Source organism: Lepus europaeus, chromosome 19 (genome assembly GCF_033115175.1).
Source record: "Lepus europaeus isolate LE1 chromosome 19, mLepTim1.pri, whole genome shotgun sequence".
Classification (NCBI taxonomy): Eukaryota; Metazoa; Chordata; class Mammalia; order Lagomorpha; family Leporidae; genus Lepus; species Lepus europaeus.
The window spans coordinates 68,884,693-68,898,305 of NC_084845.1; the positions used below are offsets into that span (position 1 = coordinate 68,884,693).

Below are 13,613 nucleotides of genomic sequence, written 5' to 3' on the forward strand. Positions count from 1 at the left end.
CCCCCCGCACGGTCTTCTCAGAGGGCTTCCAGCTGCCACGCTGTAACATCCTTTATAAAAGCCACGGCAATAGTCTTTGCGTCCCAGCGACAGACCGGGGTGAGGCTCCACCTATGACCCTCATTCCATCGAGGGACCAGCTCAGTCCTCCCCAGCTCAGTTCCCGGTCCTGCCTGTCTGGCCGGAGATGCAGGTCGACGTTTCCGTGACCTCCGGGAGCCCTGAGCCTGGCGGGAAGTGCAGCCCAGTCGTCTACTTTGGCTGCAGCCCTGGCCCCTGGCCTCAGAGACAGCAGCCCCTCCGTTCAGCCAATGGGGATAGAGAAACTGCCTAGCAACATGCTCGTCACTCCCATCCCATCCAATCAGCATGAAGGAAAAGCGCTGGCTCACAGCGTGCCCGGGAGAAGAGACAAACCAGAGTGTTGAACGAGACCCGCAGGTGAGCGTCCAGTCCCCGTTTCCCGCGCCTGCCTTCTAGGGAATTCCAGCTGGGCACCTGCTGAGACCTACTGTTGCGTCGGTGCTGGGTTCACTCAGTCTGGGTTTGAACTTTCCTTGGAGCTGCGGCTCCCATCTGCGGCAACAGCACCGAGGGCGGAGCTGTGCACACGGGAAGCGAGTTCGGGTCAGATGCAAGGGGGCGACGTGGGCTCCGGGGGCTGCCTAGGATTCCCTGCCCATTTGTGGCTCAGGGAGTGGTGGACTGGCCCCGGTAAGGGAGAGGGTTCTAGAAATTTCCATGTTCTTCTCCGTATCATCAGTTGCCAAGACTGCACCGCAGGCTGCATGGCCGACCTGCTGGGCTGGGCTCCTGCACTCACAGCCCCTGTGGGGGTCTTGTGGACCCCCATCAGAAAGCTACAGGAGTCGCCCAATCCCTACAGTTGGCAGAGAGGGAAAGGGTTGGCCCAGGGTCATCAGGGGGGCATCCTGGGCCCCAGCAGGGCCCTGCTAAGAGAATAAGTGACATGCTTCGATTGTTTCTAGTGCTTTGCCTAAGAACAGTCATCTTTATAGATGTCATTTGTGTATTTGAGAGGTAAAGTTACAGACAGTGAGAGGGAGAGACAGAGAGGTCTTCCATCCGCTGGTTCACCCCCCAAATGGCCCCAATGGCTGGAGCTGTGCCGATCCGAAGTCAGGAGCCAGGAACTTCTTCCATGTCTCCCATGTGGGTGCAGGAGCCCAAGGACTTGGACCATTGTCCACTGCTTTCCCAGGCCATAGCAGAGAGCTGGATCGGAAGTGGAGCAGCTGGGACTCAAATGGGCACCTGTATGGGATGGTGGTGCTGCAGGCAGGGGATTAACCTACTGTGCCACAGCACCAGCCCCGAGTAGTCATCTTTAAAAGATGAGTCTTAGAGTGGGCGTTGTGGCACGGAGCCGCGACGTGCGATGCCTGCGTCCCAGGCAGGAGTGCCTGGTTTGAGCCGCAGACACTTGGTGCTTCCAGCCCAGCTTCTTGCTAGCGCCCCTGGGAGGCAGCAGGTACAGGCTCTGGTGCTTGGGTCCTGGCCACCCCGTGGGAGACCTGACTCAGTGCCTGGCTCCTGGCTCTGGCCTGCCTGCTGTGGGCACCTGGACAGTGAACCTGCACAAGGGGACATTCTCTCTCTCTCTGTCTCTCACGCTGTCTTTATGACTTTGCCTTTCAAATAAATAAATAAATAAACCCTGTTTTTAAAAAAATTTGAAGCAAAAGACTCGCAGGTTTTGTTCAAGGGGCCCGGGGACATAGTTTCCACCAGCCGCTCATGAGCTTCTGTGGGTCACGGCTGGGAGCGGAGGGGCTCGTCCAGGGAGGGCAGGGCTGTAACGGGTGCAGGGGCTTCCCTCGACTACCGTGCCATCATGCAAAGGGTGTACATGGTGGGACGGCCTGGGGGATGCCCTGCCGAGTCTCGGGGTCTACAGGGATGGGGACAGGTGCCCACGTCGGTCAGGAGGGCACCTGGGCTGCTGCTGGCGCAGATGCTCCCTGGGGCCTGAGTCCACAGCTGCCACGCTGGCCTTCTCACGTCCCTTCCGCCTGCCCTCAGGGTCCGCCCGTGCCCCACCCCCCTCAGCTCCATCCTCCACAATGCACTCAGGGCCCGCCCCTTCCACATCTCAGCCGTCTTTCCAGCTTTGCCTCCCCAGACGCCCCCCACCCTCAGCTCCACCTGTGTCTCGGGAGCCAGCGGCTCAGAGTCCGTTGCTTTTTGCTCTCTGGACTCAGCAGGTGCTGCGTTACCTCCAGGGGTCCGACCCCACCGCCTCCTCCTCTGCTGGGCACAAAGTGCTGGCTCTGTGACCAAACGGACAGACGAATCGGTGCACGTACACACAGCTGCGAATGCTTATCTTCTGGCATCGGGCCCCGGCCTGGGGAGCCTGCGACGGGCGGACGCTGAGGCCACCCTTGCTTCTGCACCGGAGCCGGGTCCTGGTGGCTTCGCCGAGCTTGGCAGGCCGGTCTCTCGCAGCGCTGGAAAACCAGCTTCAGGAGCGGCTCGCTGGGGGGACAGTGCAGCGCCCTGAGAGATGTCGCGTCTGTCGGAGTGCAGGGCTGCGTGATTGGTCCACCCAGAGTTGGCCAGCCAAGGAGGGGCTGCTGTGCCGGCTGGTGGCACTGCTACCGGGTGCCAGGCACATCACAGGGAGGGGATGGCAGCTGGCAGCCACTTTGTCTCAGCATGGGATCTACAGCGGGGGCCACTTCTATATTCTTGGGTGAGAGGTGCAGGGAAGGCAGCTGGTCGCCGGGCCGGCCTTGGGAGTCGCAGGGAGATTGGATCCAAGGACCCCGCATTTGCAGCGCTGATGTGGGACAGGAAAGACGATCTTGGGGAAAGGACGGAGTCTGTGGTCGTGGTGCTCCACGTGGAAGGTGGCCAGTTCCCGCGTGCGCTGTGAGAGACTCTGCAGGGGTGGGAGAGAGGATGTACAGCTTGCCCCGGGCCCGTGAGCTGACTGAGCTGAGGATGCACGGGAGAGAGAAGCAAGGGGGCTGGGCGAGGTCGGCCTGGATCATCACGGCCCGATGAGACCCAACGCCTGTGGCCTTTGAGAGGGTTTCCTGCGGGGGTGGGGTGGGGGCGGGATCTCGAGCTGGCTTCGGCCAAGAGCCACCTCTCGGGGTCTGCGTCAGGCGTAGGCGCCGGGCGAGGCCGGGCCCTCCGGGACCTGGTCGTCAACGTCGTCCAGGAGCGGGCGCTCGCTGGCCGCGCTGCAGTCCTGCAGGCGGCGGAGGCGGGCCTGGAGCCGCTCCTGCTCCTTCTTGAGCTCCAGGTAGGAGTGGGAGAAGGTGTGGAAGATGGACGTGGCCGGGAAGGCCATGATGAGGATCCCGCTGAGGATGCTGCTCAGGGCCACCACCTGGCCCGGCACGCTGCGCGGCACCATGTCCCCGTAGCCCACCGTTGTCATGGAGATGATGGCCCACCAGTAGGAGGCGGGGATGCTGGTGAACTCCAGGACCCTGCCGGCCTCGTTCTCGGCCACATAGACCAAGGGCGCGAAGAGGGTGACGGCCACCCCCAGGAAGAGGAGCAGCAGCCCGAACTCGCGCGTGCAGCGGCGCACGGTGAGGCCGAGCGTCTGCAGCCCCAGCGAGTGGCGGGCCAGGCGCATCACGTAGAGGATGCGCAGTGCCCGCAGCACGCGCAGCACCAGCCCCACCTTCTCCAGTAGGAGCCCCCGCCGCCGCCGGGCCTCTCGCCGTGCTCCGGGGGCTCCTCGGACACGGCGAGCGACACGTAGTACGGGGAGATGGCCAGCATGTCGATGATGTTCAGGGGCCCCTGGAAGAACTGGCACTTGTCCCGGGCCTGACGAAGCGCAGGCAGAACTCCAGGGAGAACCAGGCCACACAGACGGTCTCCACGACGAAGATGGAGTAGCACTTCGGAGAGCACTCGCCCTGGCGACAAGAGGACACGGTGGGCGCTGGAGCAGGGCGTGACTTCCTGCCCACAGTGGACCCGGGAGTCCTCTCGCCCCTCGGTACGGGGGCGGGGGAGCTCTGGTCCCCCGTGGACCCTACGTTCCCCGGGCAGCTCTACTCCCTCCCCCCACCTGTCCTCCTGAAGACCTGAAGTCCGCGTTCAAGTAGTGGAATGTAAGTGCCTCGTGCATCGTTCTTCCAGAAATAACGACAAGGAAGTGTCTGCCCGTGCCCCGTCCAGCACAGCTTCTCCCCACTGCTCCAGTCTGGGTGGGTGACTGTGGATCAGACCCACGCCCACAGTGGGGGGGAGGGGGCGGACTCCACGGATGGAGCTCCGTGCTGCAGACTTGGTTGTCCACCAGAACTGCCTTTTACTTGGTTCTGAAGTCGTGGTTGGGCACATGGAGGGTCAACCAGAATGGAACCCACCCTTCCCAGCTTCCCTTGTGGCTAGGGTGGCCCAGTGACCACATCCTCACGTCCAGCCTGGAATCAGAAGTATCGCCAGTCAGCTCCAGCTCCCTGGCCTACGACAAAGCCGTGAGCTCCTGCACACTGCTCCCACTTCCTGTGCGCCCAGACGACACAGGTGCACTTGCAGCCCGCTCAGAGTGGGCGGCCTGGACCAACACCCAGGCAGGATGGGGGCGCAAATCTGGGGCTCAGACAGCTGCCTCGCCCCCCAGACTCCTCAGCCCAGCACTGTGTGCCTGAGCGAGCACTCACCGCCCATCTGGACAAAAGCTGGGCAGTCTTGGGGCCTCTGCCACAGCAGCCACCCATTGCCCAGCTACTCGAAGCCCCTGTCACCAGCCTGGCTCGGCTGTGTGCCATTGCTGGAGCCACACAGCAACTCTGTGGCCGGGACTCAGTCACTGTGCGCAGCGGACAACCTGCCTGACTCCACGGGTAGCAGGTGGCAGAGTCCCAGCCCAGCCAGGTCTCAGCCACCGCATGCTGGTGTAGCCGGCAGACGTCGAGGGCCCGCTTGTGCTAGGCTCTGGGGGCGGACAGCTCGGCGGGGGCGGACGTCATTTCTGGGAGCTTGAAGCTGGTGGGGCAGGAGTGGCTCCTGAGACTTGCACGTCCTGTGTTGGTGATGACAATGCCTCACTCAGCGGTGCTCCTCGGGCAGACTCTGGCCGGGCAGGGCCATTCTGCAGGTCGCTCGGACTAGCTGTGTGCACCGAACAAGCCGTGCCCGGGGAGTCCGACAGCCCCTTGCTACTCAGGGTGTGGTCCTGGACCGGGTCCCGGTCTGCAGTGCACCAAGCTCCCCAGGCAATTCGTGTGCACAGGAACAGGTGAGAGGCACCTGCCTGGTGCGTGGCTCCCAGCCTGGGCTGCACCTGAAAACCGCTGGGGGCTTTGGAAACTGCAGACACAGGCTGGGCCCCTCGAGGGGATGCCTGACCTAGGTCTGAGTCTAAGAGGGAGAATTTTCCAGAAGTCCTGTAGCTGTTTGTAATGTGGAGCCAGGGTTGAGAAGCTGGCCATCAATAGTATAGACACACACACAGACACACACACACACACGCACGCACACCCGTGACAGATGAGCAAGTGAGTGACAGAAGCCAGCAGCCTGCGTGAAAAGCAACACGTGGACAACTACAGTTTGCTTTGGATGAAAATGCTCTGAAGTGGAAAAGAAATTATCTCCAGTGCCCGAGTCCACAGGAATCTTGGTGTGTGATGTTCTTTGTGTTTGGTCCCTGGGGAAATGGAAAATGAGCAAGCCTGTCCCAGCACTGGGCAGCTGCCTCTGCCAGCCATCTGGTCTACCGGGGCGGGGTGGGGTGGTGCAGTGGGGCTGGGGGTGGAGCCCTGCAAGGTTTGCAGCCTGGGGTTCAGCTCCCAGCTCTTCTGCATGCTGCGGAAACCGCTCTGTTGGGCCTCTCCCTCTTCGCTCGCGCTCTGCCAGTCTCTAAGCTGAGGGCGTGTTCGCAGCCTGGGCACAACTTTTCCAAAGCCACGAGGTAAGGGCTCAGAGAGCGGACTCCTGCGGGGCCCCGGGGCTCTGCGTCTCCTGTGCCTCTGGGGCCGTTTGGACATTCAGGCCACGTGCGTCCCTCCTCCCTCCCACGCGGCCGCAGCCACCTGCCTGCACTGCGGCTCGAAGGGCTCCGCGGACGCGGCTGCACCTGCAGTCACAGGGAGTAGCTCCCAGCTCAGCCAGTATTTGAAGACGAAGGAGAGGAGAGGCGGAGCTGTGTTGTCTGAGCGAGTCCCTGCCTGCGCTTTGCAGGAGCGTGAGCAGCTCCTCCTGGTGTGCCCACACCGTGCTGGGTTTGGGCACAGAAAGTCCCAGGCTCTGGGACCGCTCCCCAACCCCAGCACTGGCAGACGGGGGACGGGGGACGTCTGGCTGCTCTAATCCCGGGCCTTGCCCCTGCTGGGAGTGGGCCATGCTCCAGTCCCTTCACACAATGGCAGAGGGCGGGGCCCGTGCCAGGAGCCTCACAGACAGGATGGGAGTGAAGCAGCCAAGCCTGGTGTCCCTGCTGGGAGCGTCCGCAGGGCGCAGGGCTGCTGCCCGGGGTGGGCAGGGATTCCTGGGGCAATGCTCCACACTCCCCGGGCACGGCTTGTTCCGGTGCACACAGCTAAGTGGTGAGCATTTCACTGCATGTGAACTTGACCTACCTGACCCTAAGCCGAGAGCACCAGTGAATGGGAAGTGATGGGGGGGAGGGGCATCAGAGGAGGCGGAGCAAGCACAGCGCAAGGCAGCCTTGCTGCGGCTGGCGTGGGCACCTGGGGGCTCCAGCGGTGCTGTTCACTTTGTAAATGTCTGACACTCTGCACAATTAAATGTTAAAAATAAAACCACAAGCAGATGCCTCTGACATGCACAGACAATGGCCACTGTTGGAGAGGGTGTGGAGGAACTGAAGCCTCAGTGCCATGGGAACCAGTCTGACCTTTCCTCAAAAGGTTAAACACACGGGCCGCCGCCCGTGACGCCAGCATCGCTTATGGGTGCAGGTTCAAGTCCCGGCTGCTCCATTTCTGAGCCCACTCCCTGTTAATGCACCTGGGAAAGCAGCGGAGGGTGGCCCAGGTGCTTGGGCCCCTGCACCCACGTGGGAGACCAGGAGAAGCTGCAGGTTCCGGGCTTCGGATCAGCTCAGCTCTGGCTGTTGCAGCCATGTGGGGAGTGAACCAGTGGATGGAAGACCTTAGTCTCTCCCACCCCCCCCCCCCAACTCTGCCTCTCAAATAAATAAATAGATCTTTTAAAAAACAATGAAAACAGAGTGCTGAGGGCGGAAACCAGACACAAAATGTGTTATCTCATGTAAGTCGGTTTCTATCCTGCAGAGAGAGTCGATCAGTGGTTGCCAGGCACCAGCGAGGGGGCAGGAAGGGACCCCAGTGGGTACAGGGTTTCCTGTAGGGCTGATGCAGGGCAACAGAATAAGACAGTGGCGTTGGCTGCACAAGTCCACACACACGCCGAAAACCACTGACCTAAGCATGTCAGCAGGGTGAGTATCGTGGTATCTGAATTACGTCTCTCTCTCTCCCTCTCTTTTTAAGATTATTTATTTGAAAGGCAGAGTTATAGAGGCAGAGAGAGACACAGAGGTCTTCCATTTCTGGTTCACTCCCCAAATGGCTGCAGTGGCCGGAGCTGGGCTGATCTGAAGCCAGGAGCCAGGAGCTTCTTCCGGGTCTCCCACACGGGGGCAGGGGCCCAAGGACTTGGGCCATCTTCTACTGCTTTCCCAGGCCATAGCAGAGAGCTGGATTGGAAGTGGAGCAGCCGGGACTTGAACTGGCATCCATACGGGATGCCGGCACTACAGGCGGCAGCTTTACCCATTACGCCGCAGCGCCAGTCCCTTCTTTCTTTTCTTTGGCAGGCAGAGTGACAGAGAGGAAGCTCCCATCCCTTGGTAAACAAATGCTCTCCAGGCGAGCGCTGGGAATGCAATCCAGGCCTCCCACGTGGGTGGCAGGATCTCAACGACTTGAGCCGTGGGCGCTGCTCCCCGGGCCTGCGGCAGCTGGAGTCAGGAGCTGTAGCCAGATATGGAGCCCAGGCAGTCCGATATGGGATGCATGTTTTACCCAGCATCTGAGCCACTACGCCAAACGCCAGGCCACGAATCCCATCTCAGGGACTAGGAACGCGGGCTCCGTGTCTGAGACAGCGAGGCAGGCCAGGATGACGCAACGAGTGGGGGTCCTGCCGCCTTGCCTGGACCCCTGTTCCTCAGCACCCGGCAGAGCTGCTGTGCAGGGCACTCGGTGGGTGGGGCTGCCGGAGGGCGCAGCCGAGGCCCTGGGTCCAGCTCCCTGACCTTGGAGCCCCCGTCTCTCCCAGCAACCTCTGCCAGTGCCAGCCACTTCCCACCTCTGCCGTCGGTCTCTGGTTCAGTGCTGCTGGTCCCAGGGCCCACTCAGCAGCTCCCTCCTCCTATGGTGAAGTCGCCATTGTGCGGCTGGCCCTGGCTCTCCCCCGCTGGCCCTGGCTCCCCCCGCCAGGCCAGGCGAGGTGCTGACTCACTGCTGTCCCTGGCTTCCCCCTTCCCCGGGGCCAGGCCTCCCAGTGACCCGGCCCTCCCTTGCTGTGGAGCCTCTGTCTTCCTCCATGCCCCGCCCAGGCCCTCGCTCCTCCCCTCCTCTCTCTCCTACCAGCTGCCCCCTCTTCCCAACCCACCAGCTGCGGTTTAACCCACTCAGGACACCGGGGCGTGGGCTCGCCTCTCGGAAGGGGTCTCCCTTTCTCTGCAAGTGGGGAGGCTGCAGGTGCCCAGGGCAGGGCTCATGAGGACCAGGAGTCCCAGGCCCTCAGGTGCACGCAGTGGGGGCAGGGGCTGGATCCGTGTCCTGCGCAGCAGCCCCAGAACAGGACCCCTCGTCCCCTGGAGGGCCCTGGGCCGTTGTGCCAGCAGCCGTGGGAGAGGGGCCAGCCTCGATGGTCGGACCGGTGGCGGTGGCGGGGGGGTGCAGACTGAGGTGTTTGCGGACGGAAGACTAACTCTGCCATGGAAAGGAGCGGAGCCCCGGCACACGTCACAGCGTGGCGACCTCGCAAACAAGGCTGAGTGACAGAAGCCACACAGGGACCAGAGACCCCAAACCTGTGAGTCGCCTCTCCTGGAGTGTGGGGAGCAGATAAACCCACAGACGGGGAGCAGACAGGGGTGCCCAGGGCCTGGGGGAGAACCAGGTGCAGCGGTTTAACAGGGCCAAGGCTTTACCTGGGAGGGGGAGAGCCACGCTGGAGCCAGGTGCAGGCAGTGGCTGCAGAGCCGCTCCCCTGCTCGCTGTGAGGCAGTACTCTCCTCCAAGATCTGTTTGTTTATTTGAAAGGCAGAGATAGAGAGCGAGGAGAGACAGAGCGAGATCTTCCATAGGTTCACTCTCCAGATGGCCACAACAGCCAGGGCTGGGCCAGAGCAAAGGCAGGAGCCGGGCGCTCCTTCCGGGCTCCCACGTGGGTGCAGGTGTCCAAGGACTTGGGCCATCTTTTGCTGCTTTCCCAAGTGCATTAGCAGAGAGCTGGGTAGGAAGTGGAGCAGCTGGGACTTGAACCAGCATCCGTATAGGATGCCGGCACTGTGGGCGGTGGCCCCAAGGTGGTTAATTTCATGTGATGTGAATTCCACCTCGGTGTTCAAGGTGGAGCAGAACGCGGGGTCCTGGAAGGTGAGGCGCTTGTCCGGCATCACCTCCAGTGCCAGGCAGGTGTCGCCGAGAGCAGCCGGTACCCCTTCCTTGAGGAAAGTGCTCATCCCATCCCCATTTCACAGATGCAGAAACAAGGTAACAGGCTTCCCCAGCTCCCTGGGGTGGTACGGGGTGAGACCAAGAGCAGTCTGCGAAGTCTGGCTGCCTTAGCAGTGCGGCGCGCCACGGCCAGGAGGCGGCGTGGAGCCGCGGGGAGCCACGGTGTTGTAGGTCACTGCCGGTCGGGTCTGACAGCCTGGCTGTCCCACTTAGGAGCTGTGGTGACATGGGGCGGGTGTTTGGTGCCGTGGTCAAGTTGCTGATTGGGATGCCCGCTTCCCACCCCAGAGTGCCCGGGGTTCGAGTCCCAGCTCTGCTCTCGGTTCCAGCTGCCTGGGAGGCAGCAGCCGATGGTTCCAGTACTTGGGCCCCTGCCACCCACGTCGGAGACCCAGACAGAGTTCCTTGCTCCTGGCTTCAGCCGGCTGTTTCGGGCCCTGGGGGCCTGAACCAGGGTGGAATGTGTCTGTCTCTCAACCTTTCAAATAAATAAACAAACATCTATAAACAACGTGGCAACACCTCCTGTGCCTCAGCTTCCCGGCCTGTGGGATGGGGGTGACGGCAGCGTCCACTCCCCAGTGCTGTTCTGAGGATGAAATAAGCCAGGTGTCACGTGCCCGCCCCGCCAGGGCTCTCAGTCCCCCAGGGACACCAGGGATACTCCCTCCTCAGGTCCAGACTTCGTGCCCTGAATGCCAAGTTCACCAGCTATGTTCTCTGGGTGCACTTTCGCTTGCCCCCACCCCCAGCCCGACCCCTCTTCTGTTCCTCACGGGCGTGTCCCCTGCTGGCCCCGGTAGGTCATCCCGGGCGCCAGCCATAGCTGGCTGGCATTAGCAGCCGGCTCACTGAAGGGAGGCAGAGAGCAGCAGCTTGTTATGCAAATGGGAGACACAGGCTCCTGGCCTCCGCAGTGTGCTCTAAACAGAAAAAGCAGAGGCTGCCTGCTGCCCGGCAGACTGTCCCCGGGCGGCGTGCACTGAGGGAGCACAGAGGCACTGCGGCTGGCCCTGGGCACCGGGCCCTCCTGGAGGCGATGAGCTGCCTGACGCCTCCGCTCTGACTGGGCTGCAGGACGCTGCCCTGATTCCCCAGCCTCTGTGACCCTGGGAGCTTCCGGCTTTGCAAAGACCTCGGCCCTGGCCACAGTGTCCGAATCTGGACCTCGCCATAGAAATCCCTAAGAGGCGACAGGCTCGGGCGAACTCCGGGGTCCGCCCTGAGCAGCAGGGCCCAGGGCGCCCCTTGAGGAGGGGACACGTCCTCCTCTCGGCCTGCAGAGTCCCTGTGTCCACTTCTGAACAAGCAGGCGCTGAAGTCGCACACTTCTGTGCTAAGGAAATGAAGCCATGCCCACGGTGGGAGCCACGTCCTTTCCACGGGGAGACGAGCGAGGCGGCTTCAAACATTCCCATCGCTTTGTTTTGGGATGCGCGTCTGCAGGTTGGACAGGACTTTCTCTGGTTTGGGGAGCAGTCGCCCAAAGCGTTTCTTGTCTTCACAGCAGAACAGAAGCGGCGACTCGGGGCCAGATCCTTTGGCCCGTTCTCAGCCCTGCCCCTTGTGGGAGGTGGAAACGCCCGCCCGTCTCAGCAGCCGGGCCCGCGTACACCAGCCTCACGCAGTCTCCTTGGCAGTTCTGGCCAGTTTCTAGAAAATGCGCTCCCTCTGCCCGCAGCAGCACGTCTGCTTCCTGTCCCAGCGCCGCTTGGCCTGGGCGCGCCCATTGGACTCCACAGTGATTCACGGAGGGCCAGCGACGTCCGTGCCGGCTGCTTCTGCACCCAGGTCCTCACTGCCTGGAACCTCGCGGACCTGATGGCAGTGTCCTGCGGAACCTCGCCAAGGCCAGGGACCCCAGGTGGGAGGGGTTCTGAGCCATCTGATTCTCGTTCGTTGGCTCTCTGCCTAGGCCCATGGCAGCTCCCACGGCGAGGACGATGGGAGCCATGGAGGACTACAGAGCAGGAGAGGAGTAGACGCTGAAACCTGGTCCTCTATTTGAGACTCTTCAGTAATCTCCCAACCATGCTAGGTTCTTATCTGACTGCTCAAACCAACCTGGAGGAGGGGGTCTTGGGGTCTCCCACTGCACCCCAAAAAAAGAACGCAGAAGAGCACAAGCAAAACCATTGCTCATGTTTCAGGCAGGGTCGCTAAGGAGTTAACTCACCCCCGAGTTCCCATCCAGGGGGACCGACGGGCGACAGCTTGGCAGGGACAGTGGGGAACTGGGGACCGAGCACCTCAGCCGTGACTGCCATCTTTACTGTGTGACCCCGAGGAACCGCACCTCTGTGCTGTGCCCATTTCCACGGCTGGGACACCGTGGCATGGAAACGCAAGAAAGCAGGAGTCGTGGCGCAGCGAGTTAAGCTGCCGCGTGGGACACGGGAGTGCCAGCCCGAGTCCAGCTGCTCCGCTTCCACCCCAGCTCCCTGCTCACGCACCTGGGAAGGCAGCAGAAGACGGCCCGAGCACCTGGGCCCCTGCACCCACGTGGGAGCCCTGGTTAGAGTTCTGGCTCCTGGCCTTCGCCTTGTCCCAACCTGGTAGTTGTGTGGGGAGTGAACCCGAGGATGGAGGATGCCTGCCCTCTTTCTCTGTCACTCTACCTTTCAAATAAATAAACAAATAAATAAACACATCTTGGGGTGAGGGGAAGAAATCAGGGATTTTTGGCACAAAGTAGGTGCTCAGTGAATGCACATAGAGTGTGTCCAGCATGGGTCCTTTGGGGCGGGGCTACCCGGTGTGGGGGAGGAGACTGAGGCATTGAGCAGGGAGCCATGAGACTGGTGTGTGTGTGTGGGGGGGGGTGTCTTCCTTTGAGAAAGGAAGCCGTGTTCCCAGGGCCCCGGCCACTCACCTTGTCCTCCTCGGCCCGGAGGTCGGGCATGGTGCTCACGCACAGGCTGACGGCCGTGGTGGCCACGAAGAGGACCGACAGACACGCGAAGACCTTGCCCGGCAGGCCGGACTGCGGGTTCTCCACCATCTCCCGCAGCCGGTTCATGCAGCGGCCCCAGCGGGAGGTGAGCGCGGCCGGGCGGCCGGCCTCGCCCCGCTGCAGCGCCTCCTCCCGCCGCTGCTCCGCCCGCTCCTCCAGCCTCCGGAGCAGCCGGCGCAGGCAGCAGGGCTCCAGGCCGGCCTCCTCGATGCCCCAGTAGCTCAGCTCCTCGCGGAAGGACAGCGCGCACGTCTCCCGCAGCAGCACCAGCTTGCCGGCCGCCAGGAAGCTCACAATCACCGCAAAGGCGCTGGGGCTGCGGTCGAAGAAGAACTCCTGGTTGTCCTCGTCGTAGTCGTCACAGAGCTGCGTGATCTCGGCGGAGCTGCGGCACAGCTTGAGCCTGCTCAGGCGGCTCCGCGGGAACTCGTCCAGCGTGCTCCAGGGCAGGACGTACCGCCTGCCCCCCACGTTCACCAGCATCTCCCTCTTGACGTCCAGCACCGGGGAGCAGTCCCGGGCCCCCACCTTGCGGACCCTGCGGTAGTAAAGGCCCTTGAGGGCAGGTGTCTCCGTGGGCCGGGGCAGCAGCGGGCTGCGGGGGTCCTCCTGATGGTGGCCTGGGTGCAGGCCCCTGTGGCCGGTCAGCAGAGGCATCGTGGAAGAGCGCGTGGCCGGGGAGCCGCAGGTTCACCTGGCAGACAGCCGGGGAGAGAGCGAGCAAGAGAACGGAGGCGGGGTCAGCCTCGGGGCGGGCTCCTGGACGTCACGGTCATAGCCTGGCACCTGCTTCCCCGCCACAGCCTCTGTAGCGCCCACACCTTCAGCTCACATCCGACACACACACTCGGGCGGGGCACCTACCACCTGCCTGGTACAGACTGGCAACCGAAACCTGTCCTGCTTTCTCGGGAGATGCTCCCAGGGACGGGCAGCGTGCGGGCTGGGACTCGAGTCTCGCGACCCTGAGCTGTGCCACGTCCAGG

The 13,613-nt window shown here is 62.6% G+C and overlaps 1 protein-coding gene across 1 annotated transcript; it reads right to left on the minus strand.

Annotated features, from left to right (window-relative positions):
- Positions 1-3,130: 3,130 nt before the first annotated feature.
- KCNG4 (potassium voltage-gated channel modifier subfamily G member 4) lies at positions 3,131-13,284 on the minus strand. The gene is given in 4 exon segments (XM_062176045.1): positions 3,131-3,676; positions 3,679-3,818; positions 3,821-3,905; positions 12,547-13,284. Coding segments are annotated over 4 exon segments (1,509 nt in total).
- Positions 13,285-13,613: the final 329 nt, after the last annotated feature.